Source organism: Aythya fuligula, chromosome 2, assembly GCF_009819795.1.
Source record: "Aythya fuligula isolate bAytFul2 chromosome 2, bAytFul2.pri, whole genome shotgun sequence".
NCBI classification, from domain to species: Eukaryota; Metazoa; Chordata; class Aves; order Anseriformes; family Anatidae; genus Aythya; species Aythya fuligula.
This window is the reverse complement of record NC_045560.1, coordinates 45,073,422-45,089,919: the sequence shown is the minus strand read 5'-3', so window position 1 is coordinate 45,089,919 and position 16,498 is coordinate 45,073,422. Positions and strand designations below refer to the sequence as shown.

Below are 16,498 nucleotides of genomic sequence, written 5' to 3'. Positions count from 1 at the left end.
AGAGAAGCCAACACACATCCTATTCTACAGACTGGGTAAAAATTCCAAGACCATTTACATTAGTGACCTGCAACTTCAAAATGTAATCCCGCTTTCCAAAATCATCAGGCTGGAGAGATACATACACAGTATCTCCAAAAGCAAACAAAAATAATGGTAAAAACACACTGTTCTTGCCAAATACTTGTCAGTAGCATCTGTTCAGTTCCTACATTGCTCATAGCTGGCAGGGCTGCACATTACAATCTATATAATCAGTACATCCCCATCTAACAAATTATGGATCACTTGCAATTTTCACTTAGCTCAGATGCACTGGAGAACTAGCACAACTTTCCATCTTTTCCTTCCAACAGATACCGCTAGGATGAAACGTTCTTGAGAATAATAAGAGGTCCTAAACCTGAACAGCCACTAAAATTGAAGGCAAACAATTATAATATTCTGCATGTGGGATGAGTGCTCTTGACTGTTTTAAAGACAATATCATTTCCAAATTAACAGTACAGAACTTATGTCTCATTACAGTGCAGAATTTCTGTCCCATTACAGCACAGAAACACACATTCAACCTGCAGGTGTGAAATCTGAGGCTTGCTAATTATTTTGCCATTGCTCTCTGTGTGATTCTGTGTGTATTAGAAAAGGAGAAGCCACTAGTAATGAACTATTTCTAGAGAAAATTGGATCTAATCAAATATTTTTATTTATTTCCTGTATGGAAGCTAGGCAAGGTCTAAATGAACATGATGGGTTTTCCAAGATTTACAAAATTTCACTTCTCTCCAGACCTACCACTCTAATCTTGAAGATGTGATTTGATGCAACTGGATACCAGGCATCACATTGGTCTAGATGTGAGGACAAAATGCTATGAGCATGCAGACTGAATAAGAACCAGGAGAGTATCCCAGAGGAGTCCTGGAGATTAGGACCCTATCATGCCCTAAATGCTTAAGAGATGGAGACTGGTCTTTGAAAACGAAGTGTGAGAAAATCTGTGGCAAGGACGATGAATATGATACTAATATGTTGTCTTAGCCCACAGAAAGCAAAAAGCTACTATTATGCTGTAAGCTGTCTTGGGATCACCACACAGAAATTACTACCAGAAAATGGAGTGTTGAACAGAGTAGCTGAAGTGTGTATAAGAGGAAATCTCATGCTCAAAAACATGGATCAATATCCTCCAGAATAATATCCTCTACCTGGCTGCAAAAATCAGTCATAGCTCAGCCAATGACAATACCAAATTTGTCTCTTGCCTGCAGGAAAACATCTTAGTCCTCATGCATATTTACATCATGATTCCTTCAACATGACAGTCAATAGCAATCAAGGTCTCTGTGATTTTTTAATTTTGGTCTAAAACCCCAAATAACTTTTCTATATTTACTGCATTTTGCTTCACCTAAAGGTATCTTCAGTGATGTCAATAACTAAAACAGTTTCAGTAGGCTAAGAGTTGGTCCTGATGAAGGGCCACCCAACATTTAATAAAACACTAAATCTAATAGTTTCTTTACAGCAATACTTCAAAAATATGTGGAAATAAACATATACAAAGTCTTCTATGCTTTAGGCGTTTTAGGACTACTTATCTTACAGAATATCCACTGCCTATTCAATCACTTCAGGATGACCTTTCTTTCTGAATTTTTAAGATGAATGATACATTTGATGCCAATGTCACAAGCAAAAGAAGGATATATGCATACAGCTCATGAGCCTAAGCCAATAGTGTTATAAGCATTCACAGGAATAGAATAAAAATATCACTAAATGCCTTTCGTCTATGACTTCTGAAAGACAACTTTACTTACACTCAGCGGGTGATGATGAAGCCTTTTGCCTGATCATGGTATGCAGCTGTGTATAAGACTTCAGGGACTGACTAAGAGGTGCTTACTGCTGTGCTAAAGGATTTTAATTTACTTAAAAATTGGGGCATAAAAGACTTTTCCTTTTACTGGCATGCATTTTATTGAATTCTAAATTGCATATTAAAGTTCACTGCTATTAAAATGACTCATTGTATGTATTCATGGATACCTCCACAAAGGAGCACAAAGTATGCTGTACTAACATTTTTTTTCCTGCATTTTCTACATTTTTATTTCTTTTCATATTTTCAGGACAGAGAGGACAAGACATAAATTTTATTCTATAGATATTCAATTATGAAAAAAAAAACAAACAAACAGACTTACTCTGTAAAACACAAATTCTCATTTTATAAAGCTCAAGAAATGAATTTTTACTACAGTGATGAGAAGGCTTCAAAGGGAAGCCTCTACTCACTGGACACTTGGGAAACAAATGCTACTTAATAAAGGGAGGTGAAACTGTGAATATAATCACTGTACCAAAACTTGAATAAGGCTTTTTCTTTTCCACAAATTTCAGCACACGCCTGTCTAATTTCTCACCATCTCTTTTCCATTTTAGGTCATGAAACCCTGCAGTCAGATCTCAAGCATGCATCGTAAGACTTTCCACGGAGCTGTGAAGAGCCATCTGAGATGGTCACATACTTGGAAAGAAGTAAGACACAGCAAGATGAAAAGAAGCAGAAAAGTATTTTCAGTTCCACATCTAAACATGCTGGGTCTGTCTCTTTTTATGCGGATTTTGACCTCTTTAGCCTCTTATAAGCTACAACAGCTATCAGTGCTGTTAGTTTATAACTGAAGAAAGCACTTGGTTTTGTCCACCAAGCTTTTCAGACACTGGCAGAATGCAAGCAGCATTTGCTACAACTCCTCTAGGTTTTCCCTAGGGACAAAGCCAATCTTTCAGGCAATTAGTACTAACAAAGCTCCTGATATCTTGCAAAGAAGGCTTTTCCAAGCTTTATGAACCTCAATGAAAAAAAAAATAGAAAATGAAAAAAGGAATAGGTGGTATAACAATTTTATATGATGGAAACAAATGCTTGGCTACAGGAGTTGTTTCTGAAGAACAGCGTGGCTCTCTTCTGAGTTGCATTGTTGGAAATTCTCTGTAGAGGAGCATCACTGGAACTGCCACTAATTTTTCCTCATTTATCTCTGTGGTGAAGACAATATGGCTCTACATAGCATGTGAGAGTATAGCTTATTAGACTGCAGCATGCAATACTGTCAGGAATAGGAACCACCGTGAAAATGAGATGGTGGCCGGGACAGAAAATACTCCTCCTGTTTCCTGCATCTAACAAGATTCCTAAGCCTAAAAACCCAATATGAGGGATATGAGTCACAGAACTCTGATTTATCTACTTGGCTGACTTCCCACCATTAGCAGGCAAAGCTGTGAAGGAGCATAATAAGAAAAAGCTCGGATAACCTTTGCAGGAACTAGTTCAAAAAACTGAGATTTCTCATCAACACTGTAGAAGATCCTAATACTGAAATTGTTAGCACCGAGGTAGAAATTTTTGCTGAGAGCATGAACTACACTTGAAAGATAAAGTTAAATTTCTGCTGCTATAAACTTTATAATGAATACTGATACCAATTATAACAAGCTAGAAATTATTGTCAACCAGAGTAGGTGATTTTACCATAACTTTTACAGAGAGGACAGCAATTCAAAATGTTGGAACAGGGTGTGCAATAGGGATTGGAAAAAAGATGTTAGAGGAAACATTCAGGGACTTAAGTGAAGGAAGCTGGTGACTGTATCATAAACACTATCAGGCTGCCTATAGATTCAGCCCTGAGCAACTTGTTTTATTTAAAATAGGAGATGAAGGACACCTACCTACCTTATTCAAGAACATTAGTGGCTTCCTTCTATACTCCTGTAAAGGCTTTTAGCACAACTTCCTGATACCTTCTCACATGAATATATGTATGAAGCCCTGCACAAGAATACACTTGAAGCTACCTAAATTGGCACTCTGAAATCCAGCAATTCTCTGCACTGTCAAAGAACACATTCAGTGCAACACACTGCGATGACTCAAGCAATGAGCACATCACACCTTGTCAGGAGAATGTCCTTCTGCAGCTGTTTGCAAGCCCACATCATTCACGTGTCAAAAATAGTTAAAGGCCCATTTGCTGTTAAACCTTATGTTCATTTTATACGAATCTACCATTTTATCAGAGCTAATGAAAGAGTTTTTTTTCTTGTTAATGTTATTTGTAATATTTAGGTATAATGATTACTTTCTGAGCAATTCATGACATAAAGAAGAGTTTCCCTCATCACCATCTATTGTTGTTGGTGCCAATCCCAAACTTTTATATTTCTGTTTCTGCACTTCCACATTGTTTCCACTGCTCTTCTCCATTTCCTTGCAAGAACTCCAGCTACTCATTTCCTATGAAACAACAACAAAGAAAAAACATATTCTCTCTTTCACTAGAAGATGTCAACTCAAGACCCCAAAATAAGTCTATGGTTTCCTGAGTGAAACTGAATAGCACAAATCTAAATTATTTAAGCCTTGCCTAAGTGGCTCTGCTGTGCAGATGAAGTACAACACATCATGTGAAGTTTGCTGAGGAATGAACAGAGCAGCTGAGGCTACATGCATCATCCTGCACTCAGATGTACTCCCTTCTTACCGCTAAAAAATCCTCCACTGTGCTATACATGCAGTATGGTCACATGTGAGAATTTGTAAAGATCTCCTTGTGTATGGGTGTACTGGGTAACGTGCCTGTGCTCACTCACTTGTTCCTTAACACTAACTTTCAAGCATGCTAGCTCACCTTTAGATATTTAGATATCTAGATATTCAGGTATCACACAGCCATACTACATCTAGAAGAAAGAAAAATAACCTGAGTAGATATTTTGATAGAGTTATTTAAACTAGCTATTATAGTTCACAAGAAGAGATCTGCAGTCTTATTTAAAAAAAAAAAAAAAAAAAAAAAAGCAAAACCAAAACATTCTTCCTTCTCCCCTTGCCCCTCTCTTCCTCCCTTCCTCCACCCCCCAAGTTTTTCTCTTAATAAATTTAATTTTAAAATGGTGCACAGGTATGGCTCACAGATACAGTCTGCCAGATGTTCTCAAGATGCCAGCTGGGTGGGCATTGTGGCCCACACACCCAGCTGACTGTTCAGGAATTAAATGACTAGGAAAGTGTTCCAAAACTGTGAGGTCTAATGCATTAAATGTGAATTACTGAAGTTAATCAGCCTTTTCATTAGCATATGACTGTTTTATAAATTATGCTGAGGCATGTCATTTCCAAAGGATCATACAACAGAACTCCCAATTTTTTCATTATTTAACTGCTGCTACATGCTGATCCTCTCAGAACCAACAAACTTTGAAAACTGAGAAAGAGCACTGAAAAATAGACTTTGATAAAAGTAATTTAATCATACCTGATCCCTAAAGATGATGACCGTGAAGTTCAAATGGTTTGTCCTGTAACTCTGAAAACACAAGGTGAAGGTTGGAAGACAGGTGTTTGACTAAACAAACTCGCCTTGCAACTAGCTGGTGCAACATGATGTGGGTTTTTGGATTTTAAAAGTACTTCCCATGAAAAGAGAATGGAAAAGAATCAGGCTGGCAGACTGTGAAGCCTGCTGACTGGTTTCACAGTAAAGACTAAGCCATGAAGTGAAACACTAAGAACAGCTGCTTCTTGAAATACCATAAAACTGAAAACCTTCAATCTGGAGTAAATCTGATTGGTATTTCTCTTCAATACATGGTGCATTTTGCACTGTGATGTATTTTACACAGTGATTGGCATCCATGCTGTTACAGTTGCATTAATTTTCTTTAGTGGACTGACTCAAATAACCACCAGCATTAACTGTTTGGACTCACTTGTATTCTGACAACATGCACCACGTACCTGACACTGCCCACCCACACCACAGAGAAGTGCCCTTTTTTTAAAACAGCTTGCAATCTGAAATCAGTTGAATGTTGCAACACTGCAAAGAAAACCTGAGTTCAGACATAATGCATAGCATTATGATTATCAGGTAAGTATCTAAATTAGAGTGCAGTAAATCTTGGAAGGCCAGAAATTACTGTCAATTTACTGGAAGATGCTCAAGATAGATTAACCAGTACATTATAGAAAGGAAGCACGGATCTTTGTTTTACCGAGACACTGAAATCTTTATTAATAAAGTTTGGGCTTTAATGATGATGAAAGCAATCAGACAGAGTTTCAAAGATAGCTGCACATGTAACTTCCCTTGTCTCATTTGACAATCAAAGGCAGCAGCAATCACATTTGGTTTTAAACAGCATATCATCATGAAAAACAAACCTTAGCCTTTCCATGCAAGAATGAAGTGTGGGTGGAGGAGCAAACATGATGGGAACATGGAGATCAGCAACTGATTTATGATTTATGGGCATGAGTTGAGCTAATAAAGAAAGAGAAGTTGAGAATGATCTAGACAGCAGTGAAGACATACCGGAAAGGATGACCATACTCGTGCAGATTATAAGAAAATAATCAGAAGTGACAGTCAACCTTCATCCTCTGTTGAGGCAAGTATGCATCTGATTTGGAAAGAATAGTTTAGCATCCACTTCATGTTGTTGCAGGAACATTTGTTTTGTTGTGTTTTTTTTTTTTTTTTTTTTTTTTTGGGGGGGGGGGCAACACATGTTTTTATTTAGTGTGTTCTGCTGTTTTTCAAATCCCCCCTCTTTCCCTAGACATTGGTAACACAAAAATATGTTACTTACTCCCTCATGCGTTTCAGTTTGGTCTCAGCCATAGTGCTGTTGAGAGCTCTGAATCCCTGGGGAGTCCCTGGAGCCACTCTGGTGACAGTTCCCGAGCCTACAAATCAATGCAGACACACAACCTTATTCACCTTCATCCCCTGAGCACTACTGCAGAGTCAAGGGCAGTTGGGAGGAGGAACACTATTCCTGTTCCTCACAAGGTGCCACATTAATTAAATATGAATTAGATTATTAAATGCCTATTAAAAACAACTCCTTTCTTAGGGACGTGTAGATTTATAGCTCAAAGGCAACAAAATTGTAATGTGAATTTTCCTGCTGTGTAGCAAACAGAGAATTACATTACAACGGAAGAGACAGTTACCCAAGGAAGTGCTGGCACTGATAAATATTCAACAAAATGAAGTTGACTAGGACAATATTTATTTTTCTCCATTGTTCTTTCCCTTATTTGTAAGAGAAAGAACCATCTTCCTAACAGGCAAGTCTCTGCTTTGGCTTGCTTACAATGTAAAATGACAGTATTTTACCAATCAGACAGTAAATTGACTTACGACATCACTTTTCCTTTCAGATGAAGGTAGTCCTTAAATCCTTTATATATATATACAGACATACATATATACATATGAGGAATATGAGAAATATACATATGCCCCTCTCTCCCCCTACTTTCTGTTCACTTCACTTGCCTTGTGGGTTGTTGCAACATTTAATGACCTAATAGTCATATTAGGCTCCTCGTAGGACTTGTTCTCCAGGCCCCTCACCAGCTTTGTCGCCCTTCTCTGCACCCGCTCAAGCACCTCCATGTCCTTCTTGTAGCGAGGGGCCCAAAACTGAACACAGTACTCGAGGTGCGGCCTCACCAGAGCTGAGTACAGGGGGACGATCACCTCCCTAGCCCTGCTGGTCACACTGTTCCTGATACAAGCCAGGATGCCGTTGGCCTTCTTGGCCACCTGAGCACACTGCTGGCTCATATTCAGCCGACTATCCACCATCACTCCCAGGTCCTTCTCTGCCTGGCAGCTCTCCAACCATTCCTCTCCCAGCCTGTAGCTCTGCTTGGGGTTATTGCGCCCCAGGTGCAGGACCCGGCACTTGGCCTTGTTGAACTTCATGCAGTTGACCTCAGCCCATCGGTGCAGCCTATCCAGATCCTCCTGCAGAGCCTTCCTACCCTCAAGCAGATCGACACACGCACCTAGCTTGGTGTCATCTGCAAACTTACTGAGGGTGCACTCAATGCCCTCGTCCAGATCATCGATGAAGATATTAAAGAGGACCGGCCCCAGCACCGAGCCCTGGGGGACGCCACTAGTGACTGGCCTCCAACTGGACTTGGCTCCATTCACCATGACTCTTTGGGCCCGGCTATCCAGCCAGTTAGATCAAATATCCAGTCAGATCAAATATCCTGCAATTTTATGTCACCATTACATCACACAAGCCCCTGCCTAACCTGACCAACCTTCAGGTTCAAGTTAGTGATTTATTTATTTATTGCCCCTACTGCCTCCATTGGAAGACAATTTCAGAGCCTCACTGTGACCTACTGGCTAAAACCCCTCCTCCAACTTCAAACCAAAATTTATTTACTGGCCAGCTTGTGCTCATTTTTCTCCTGTGTCAGTCTTTTTTTTTTTTTTTGACTTGGTTCTTCCCTTCCCTTTAACATATTCCTTTCATTTATTTGTATTTGGAAAAATAAAGAACCTGCTTTCAGCTTTCACTTCCTAAACCAAGCAAAGCAGCTTTTTTTTTTTTTTTTTTTTTTTTTTTTCCTTGCAGATTATTTGATATTAGGATTACACTTCCAAGCTCTGAGCAGACACAGCGGGGCTCTGCATAGGGTATGAATAAGCCAAAAGTCACACAAACAAGTTAATGCAATGCCTGGTCAGCATGAACACACTCTTCCCTCCTGGCAGGGGGTTTTTAGCTTGGACTCCACTGGGTTTTAGCTTGAATTTCATTAACATTGATCATGTACAGCCAGAAGGAGTTTGCAGCTACTTTTCCTCTATGAGCAATGCAGACACCCCCATAGAGTACTGAAGGCTTCTCGTGCATGCATAACCATAACCTTCCCAGGAGTTAAGCTCCTATGTCTTACATGGTTATAGATCCCGACCATAGAAATTTGAACACTGAGAGTAAACTTTCCATCCTGAAGGACCCAACTGAATCCCTCACAGTGAGCATCTGCTGGATTTAGAGCTTTACAAGTGAACATAGGAAGCTGGCATGGAGAGAGACTACAGAAGAAATGGATTCCTGACTCCATTGTCTAGCTATGGAAAAAAATGTTTGACTTTTTAAAATATTTTCTTAACTTCTCTGACTACTTAATGTCTAATAGTTGTCTGGTATTACAACTGAGGTATAGATAAGATAAAAAATGACAAGCTCAGTTCTTATGACCAGCCAATAACTTCAGACACCACTCTATTTACTCTAATACCACACATGTGTATCCATACATTTTAACATGTGGTCTTTAAGCATTCAACTACTTTAGCAGTACTGAAGAATTCAGATATCCACAGAGTGGCCCCAAGGAAGCTTCAAGTACTGCAAAGCGATGTTCATGACTTACCAGATGGCTCACTCCTCATTGAGTTGGTAGAGAATTAGGGTCCAGATGTGAGGATTTGGGCTTTGATATCATTGTCAGACTTCAAAAGCATTAAAAAAAGTTTTGCCCTGAGCACCAATGGTCTAAGCAAAATGTAGTTTTTGCATTCATTCAAGACAGAGTATATTTAATAACAGACCCCACCTAAATTCTGATATTACTATTATTACAGGATATATCATTGTGGTAAGAGCTCAGCATACTCTTTCTGCTTAGTGGGTTCAGTCTATTTATTGCTACAATACTTTATCTCCCTCTCCTCTGACATTTCATTATTAAAGACATCCTTCTTGTTTTTTTGTCTTTTTTTTCTTTTTTTTTTTTTTTTCTCCCCCCCCCCCCCCCCCCGGGATTCCAGGCTAAATAATTCGTACTTTGTCTACTCTCCACATTGGCAGTTGGCCAAACAAACCTTCCTCTCTAAATACAAACTAATATCTATCTTTCTGTCCATTAAATATGATCTTCTGGGTACTGTGAAGTAGCTGAAAGGACTACAGATTGTAGGATGCTGCAAAGCTGTGGTTAGTCATAAAAAATGAGTTCTCGGTGAAAACCACTAAGAGCTTTTCACATTGTTGCTATGAAAAATGTCAAAACTTTTTCTAGAATGATTCATAACCCACACCAACTTCTATATCACAGGCATTTTCGTAGAAGCATTTACTTGATTAATAATATATTTTGCACCCAGCTTTCAGCAGTTTGCCTACCCATACATCAACACAGAACATGTAACTATGCTTCTTCAAAAAGTGGCCAAGTAACTATTTGCATTTTTATGCAATTTATCATTCTTAATTCTTTAAACAAAATCAAATAAAACAACAATAACATTGATGTTTTAAAACCAAGTACTGGCACTTTCTAAACGTGCTTAAAAGATGAATACTCTCCCAGTCTTTAGCCTAATACAACATAAAACAACATAGGGCAAAATTGTTCTCTTGGGTCACAGAGCGCCATTTTCAAGGCCCTCATTGCATCCTTTCCACTCTGTCTAAGGGAAAAAAGACGAAAGGTTCTGTAGGGAAAGAAATACTGTGTCTCACATTTATTCACAGATACAGTTAAAAAGGATGATTATGATTAGCCAATGAGACTTCTATACATTATGTCCCAAAGGAATTCCTACCTACATTTCTACTAAAAACCCAGTAAGTGGTGATAGACATCTCTTGGTAAGTCATTATATGTTAAGAAACTATTAAATCCACTGAATCATACATTTCTAGTTTGGATTTGTTTTTTTCAGCTTTCACTTCTACATTAAGATCCTCCAATGCCTTTTCCTACAAGATCGAAAAACTCCTTAGAAACAGATGTATTTTCCTGAGTTTAAAATATTTATAATAATACAAAGTGACCAAATTGCCTCTAACTTTCTCCTCTTTTAAACTAAGCAGACTTAATACATTTTAAAGACAGTTTTTCAAACTTTCTTTCATTTTGAAGCTCTGTTCTGGGATCTCTCCAGTTTTTCAAACTTTACCGGTGTGTACTGTGATATTTCAAATCTACCCCCCACAGAGCTGTGTAGCTAACCCCAAATGAACCTTGTACTGCACTGAAGTGCTGGTATTCACAGTGATTCAGTGGGAACTCCTGGGGAGAAAACTCAGTTACTTTAAAAAATCCCAGGCTTTTACCATTCAGTACTGAGGTTTTATACAGAAGAAACTTCACCTGTGGAAAAACAATGCATATTTATTGCATTCTCTTTATCACAGCCCTTGCAGACATAAAAAAAAAAAAAAAATCTATTTTTTTCTCTACGCAGATGTTGTCTAAGATCTGCTATAAATGGCACATAATTTTTTTCACAATTCCTTTAACAATGAAAAATGCTATGAGAAATTCTGTCCAGGCCAAACTTCTACATCCAGCTTACTGCAATGAAATTTCTACTGTTTTCAGGAGTAGCTGTTACAATAACGGGGGTCTGTAGCCCAGCAAGGTGGTATTGCTACTGCTAGTACCAGGCCACAGGCTTGGGCCTGGGTTTGCAAGACCTCAGCACTAAGGTATGTCAGACTTTGTCTGACCTTGTCTTGGCCGTTGGCCTGGTGGGAGATCTGATTTAATTGCTTAAACTGTAACTTCAGTTCTTCTAATAACCTTGTGGTTATTTTGCTTTATTTCCACTTATTTTTGTATTGTACAAACAGAGGTTTTAGATTAATAATGAGCATTTATTCATGTAGAATAACATCTTTTTAACTAACATAATTAAAGAAGAAATGTAGAGAAATAGACGCCCGATACACCAGAATAAACCTTCAAAAGTTGAAACATGGGATGAGGCTATAGGTATGGGACTATAAGAGGTGAGGCATGAGCTGGCACTGGGGACGCCATGGCTATAAACAACTCACCAATTCCTAAAGAAATGCTGACGATGAAATGCACAGAATTAGGTTTAGGGTTAACAGAGATAACAACTAAACTATGTAAAATGCACATAACGTTTTTGATGTAACATGAATTTACAGGCCAGTGAAGGAAAAGCGAGGTGTAAATGCATGTTGGCAAACACACAAAAATGATACCAAGTGGAGGAAGAAGTAACCATGATCACCATTCCTGGTGAAGGACTGCAGATGCTGAGGGCTCATCACATCCCCCGACATGTCAGGCTGAAGCTACCAGTGCTAGGATCATCAGGAAGGTGAGCAGAGCACCAAGCAAAGTGGGAGTTAGGAGGAAATGCATGTATTTAAAATTAAGACCTTTTCTTACAGTAGTAGTCATTCACTTATTTCCTTTATCTTTCTTTTATGTAATTATTAATTCTGAACTAACAATAATTCTTTGATTAGACTGTTAAGATTTCAATAAGACTAATACAAAGTTATTGGCTTTACATGTAGATGCATTTTCTTTTTGACTATAACAAGACTTTGAGATTACATCTACCTAAATTCATGACCAATAGATATGTTATGTGACATGTGGTGACTATATATATATGTTATGTGAAAACTAAGCTAATGCAAAGCTGACAATTAGCCTTATGAATTTCATGTAGGATGTTGGAAAATATTCAAACAATCCAGAAACAAAAATAATAGGGAAAGGAGCAGATAGTATGTGCAGAATCTCACATTCAATTACCTATTTTTTTGGTTTCCAAAAGGTCAAGATATTTGTAATATTTTTTTACCTGTATGTTTTTAAATATTTTCAGAAATATGTCTATGAATTAGTTCAAGAAGTTTAAACTTCAGGAGATGTTCTCCCTTTGGTGAAATGCTCACTTCCTTGTCACAAGTATGAACCATAGAAATCTTTCATACAGAAAGTTGTGATACGAAAGATATCCCACAAAGAACAAAAGCTTACAAAAATGTTCTCCATGTATTTTGCAGAGTTCCTTTGAACTATACAACTGAAATATCTTTTCATATCACAGATAGACTTTTTAAATGAAAAATGAGTAAGTTTTTCTCACTTCAGAAAACAAACAAACAACAAAAACAACACCTCTTTTCTTTATGATACAGGAATTGCTAGTTGATAAATATGATACTTCTAGATTTTACATCCTGGCTCAAAAAGAAATCCTGTTTTATAGGATTTAAGATGTGCATCTAATTAAGATGCACATTAATAAGATGGGAGATATATTAAATTTATTTTAAAGATAGTTTGTACTCTGTTCAGCTTTGTAGCTAGACATTGGAAGAACTTAAAACAGTAAATGTTTAAAGCTCCTCAGTGATACCGAGCATACAAAGATAAAAGGGACCCTCACAGACTCCTCTCTTACTATCATCAGATTTATTTGTTTGGAACAGATCACACAAGCCTAATTACTAGCTCAGCTTGGAGGAAGGCTTTAAGTTTCAGTACAGAGTAGTCAGATGTTTTTCTAATAATTAAAGCATAATTTAATTCTTTAATATAATAATTTTCAAAGGCATCTTCATGTTCTTTGTACTGAAAAAAAAAAAAAAAAAGCAGCCAAGAGTGTCTTCAATACTATGAGTTTTTTTTTTTTTTTTTAAATGACACTGTTTGGTTTTGACTAATACCAGAGTATTATTCTTTTACATTAACATAGAACATTAAAGTGTAGAGATAAATTTTGCCCTCTTTTCTACTTCTACAAACCCACTGCAGGCAAACGTAATGCAAATTTTTAAAGGATATTCCACAACTCTGGTCATCATGTTTTATGATTCTATTATTTTCAGCAAAAGCAATTAATTGTGTATGACAGTGTATTTGGCATACTTACACTTCTGTGCAGTAGATTAAGGAAGCAATTTTTAAGAAGATCACTTTTTTTGAGTTGTTCTTTTGCAAAATGGAAGTAATTGGATTGTGATGAATAAGGACTATTAATAAGTGCTGCTATTACATTTAGAGAAGAGATGCCATCTTACCCAATGAGCTGTTATTCAGGACACTCTCCAAATACTTGACCATTGCCTCAACATCACTGTCCTAAGGATAAATGAAATAATGAATAGCATTAGTGTGTGCAAAATCTTAAATCTGGTACACAAATCATTGTGTACCAGAGGTATGATCCCACAAGCAAAAGTGACATTATTTACAACAGTGAACATCAACGCTAACTACAGTTAAGGGAATACGTTGCTCAGAACTTTGTATGTTTTATTCCCCTAAAATAGTAGGCTTGGGAATAATATTATATACAAACAATTATTTAAGTCAGATTCCTTGCAGAACACAAATATGTAGGACAGCTATGCATGGAGCTTAAATAATATGTTTCTTGTTGAGAGTGGTGTGCAGTCTTTGAAATAAAACCAGCATTTCATCATTGGTTAGTCCTGAAATATCTAAAACAATACCAGATTGAAAATGGAAAGTATGTACTTTGTAACTATCCCAAAAATTCTTAGTTATGATATTTGCCTCTGTAAATTAATACTTATGTTTCATTTAATCACATCTACCTACATATCTAGTAGCAATGAATAATTAAAATTTTAATTAAGAAAAGATTTGAGCAGTTTTCCATTATGAGCTTTCTGTTACCAGACAAATAATTAAGAGTTTTGCTATATCTTTCACTTGAAATGTTATTTGTGTATACTGATGAAATTTAAGATCTAACCATTTAGCAAAGATTGTGCTGCAGGAAGGAGAGCAAATTTCATTCAAGTCTATGAGACAAGCCTGAGTTTCTAGAAGCTCCCATTTGACAACATGGTGACATGGCATTCCTTGACTGAAAGTCAAACTCCTGACTTTGCTGAAAAATCCACCCAAATCCTGTATTTTTAAAATACTGAGCAGCCTATGGTTTTAAAAGCCCTGCAGAACAGGTAAGGAAGTTTGACAGATGCACAGAAAAGAGGCACACCCACACATAAGAGGCAGCACGGAAGAATACTTGGACATTTCAAATTCTGAATAAGTGAACCCCTTTCTAACAGCAACAGATCATGCCAAGGATGACAAGGCAGGCATTAGGAACTTAGTGGAGCAGTTTTGGGGTGATAACACAGACCACCTACAGCCACTGATGAAACACTGGAGCTATAATTCACTAGAGCTATGATAATTTATGCAATATCACCAGAATTATGATAATTTATGTCAGCTGATTATGTTGCTTGACAATCTCAGAAGCGACCTGGAAATTGAAAATATGGAGATAATGTACCGTATGGCTAGACTTTGTCATAATGAGGAAGGCTAATTTGCTATTATTATTGTCACTAAAATAAAACACAAAGAGCAAGGTGATAAACTGAAGTAAAAAGCACCCATTAGCATCTCAGCTAAATCAAAGCCAATGTGAAACTTTCGCTGTTCACTAACTTTTCAAGATGAAGCCTCTTCTATACAACGTATTTTCTAATTTATATTTAGAAACAGTTTCTTATTCTCTTTCATGTTTTCCCCTTAATTAGCTATTATACAATTAGAAATTACTGTTCAAGGAAGGAAGGAAAAATGACACTGAGCTCAAACTCTACAACCAATACAAACAAGATGAGAGGTTAGATGTGGTTAGGGTGGTAACTCCACAAGTGGGCAATGTAACTGAGAGCACATGGGCTGTATTGAAAAGTTATCAGCAAAGGGAAAGTACTTGTGTCAGCTCCCATCCTAAAGCTTTAAATTACACTAATGGAGTGCATGACTGTATTTTCTTAACTGAAGAAGGGTTGATTCCCAAGTAAGACCACTACTTCTCTTTCTGTCTTAAAAACCATGGGAGCTTAATATGACTGGAATACTTAGCTCAGGTCCCATTCTACATTATGCACCCCATTGTGTAGTTCAGTTAATCTGTGACCCCATGCTACTGCATATCAGTCTTTATTTTTTGTTTGAAGTAATGGAGTCACCATGGAGTACTGCTAGAGGTAGACTTTCTGCACTGACTGCACAAAAGTAACTAGTGTTTCAATCTTGGCATTGGAAAATTGAGAGGTTTGCACAGATTAGGGTGGTAAATAACTTACAAATCTTTAACACTGCAATGCAGTGGAATGACTCCTTTATTCACACAGTCCTCCAAAAGCTTAATTTATAGAAGTATTTTTTAAAGAAAGAGTTAAAGTGTATGAATCCTATCATAGAAATAGGTGTAGGAGTTTTGGTATTAAGTAGATGACTGCTGAAGCAATCCCCTGCTATATACTAGCAAGATCAAATCTATTCTGGTAGGTTTTGAAGCTTATTATTATTGTTGAGCATGACACCACCTACCTTTGAGTGGGATTCATCTCACATAACTGTTGACATCCAGAATGAAGAAGTCCCATGCATGCTAATAACTGTACATCCCTTTACAATCACCAGAGAGAAAGAGGTACCTCCTAGCATATTCTATCTGACCCATCCATTAGAGGTTTTTGCCAAGATAATATTACTCCCAAAAATGTTTACTTCCCCTAACTGTACAGAGTTTATATTCAGTTAGGTCAGATGTAGGTGCACAGCTAAGTCCAGCCTGCTTTGCCTTCACATTCATTTCAGAATTTTTCACTAGAGAAAGGGAAAATTGAAAATTCTGCTCACTTCCCAAGAAAAAGAAAAGGTGATTGTGGCAATACCTGCAAACACAGTCCTGTCTTATCTAAGGTGCTGGTCAATATGAGTGAAAACAAAGACTTGCTATTTGCTTCTTTGATGGAGGAAGTCCTGAAAGGCAAATGCTCAGAGAGGGTATGCTTTCCAGTCAGTCTGTGTAGGCCAATT

At 37.5% G+C, this 16,498-nt stretch overlaps 1 protein-coding gene across 4 annotated transcripts in view; it reads right to left on the bottom strand.

Moving 5' to 3' along the window:
- Positions 1–16,498, bottom strand: part of NEK11 (NIMA related kinase 11) — a 101,814-nt gene that overhangs the window by 11,292 nt on the left and 74,024 nt on the right. For all 4 annotated transcript variants that reach the window (XM_032181968.1, XM_032181970.1, XM_032181971.1 and 1 more), the window contains 2 exons: positions 13,699–13,759; positions 6,667–6,763 (listed from right to left, as the gene is read on the bottom strand). In XM_032181968.1, the coding sequence (XP_032037859.1) occupies positions 6,667–6,763; positions 13,699–13,759 (158 nt within the window). The remainder of the gene's footprint in view (positions 1–6,666; positions 6,764–13,698; positions 13,760–16,498) is intronic.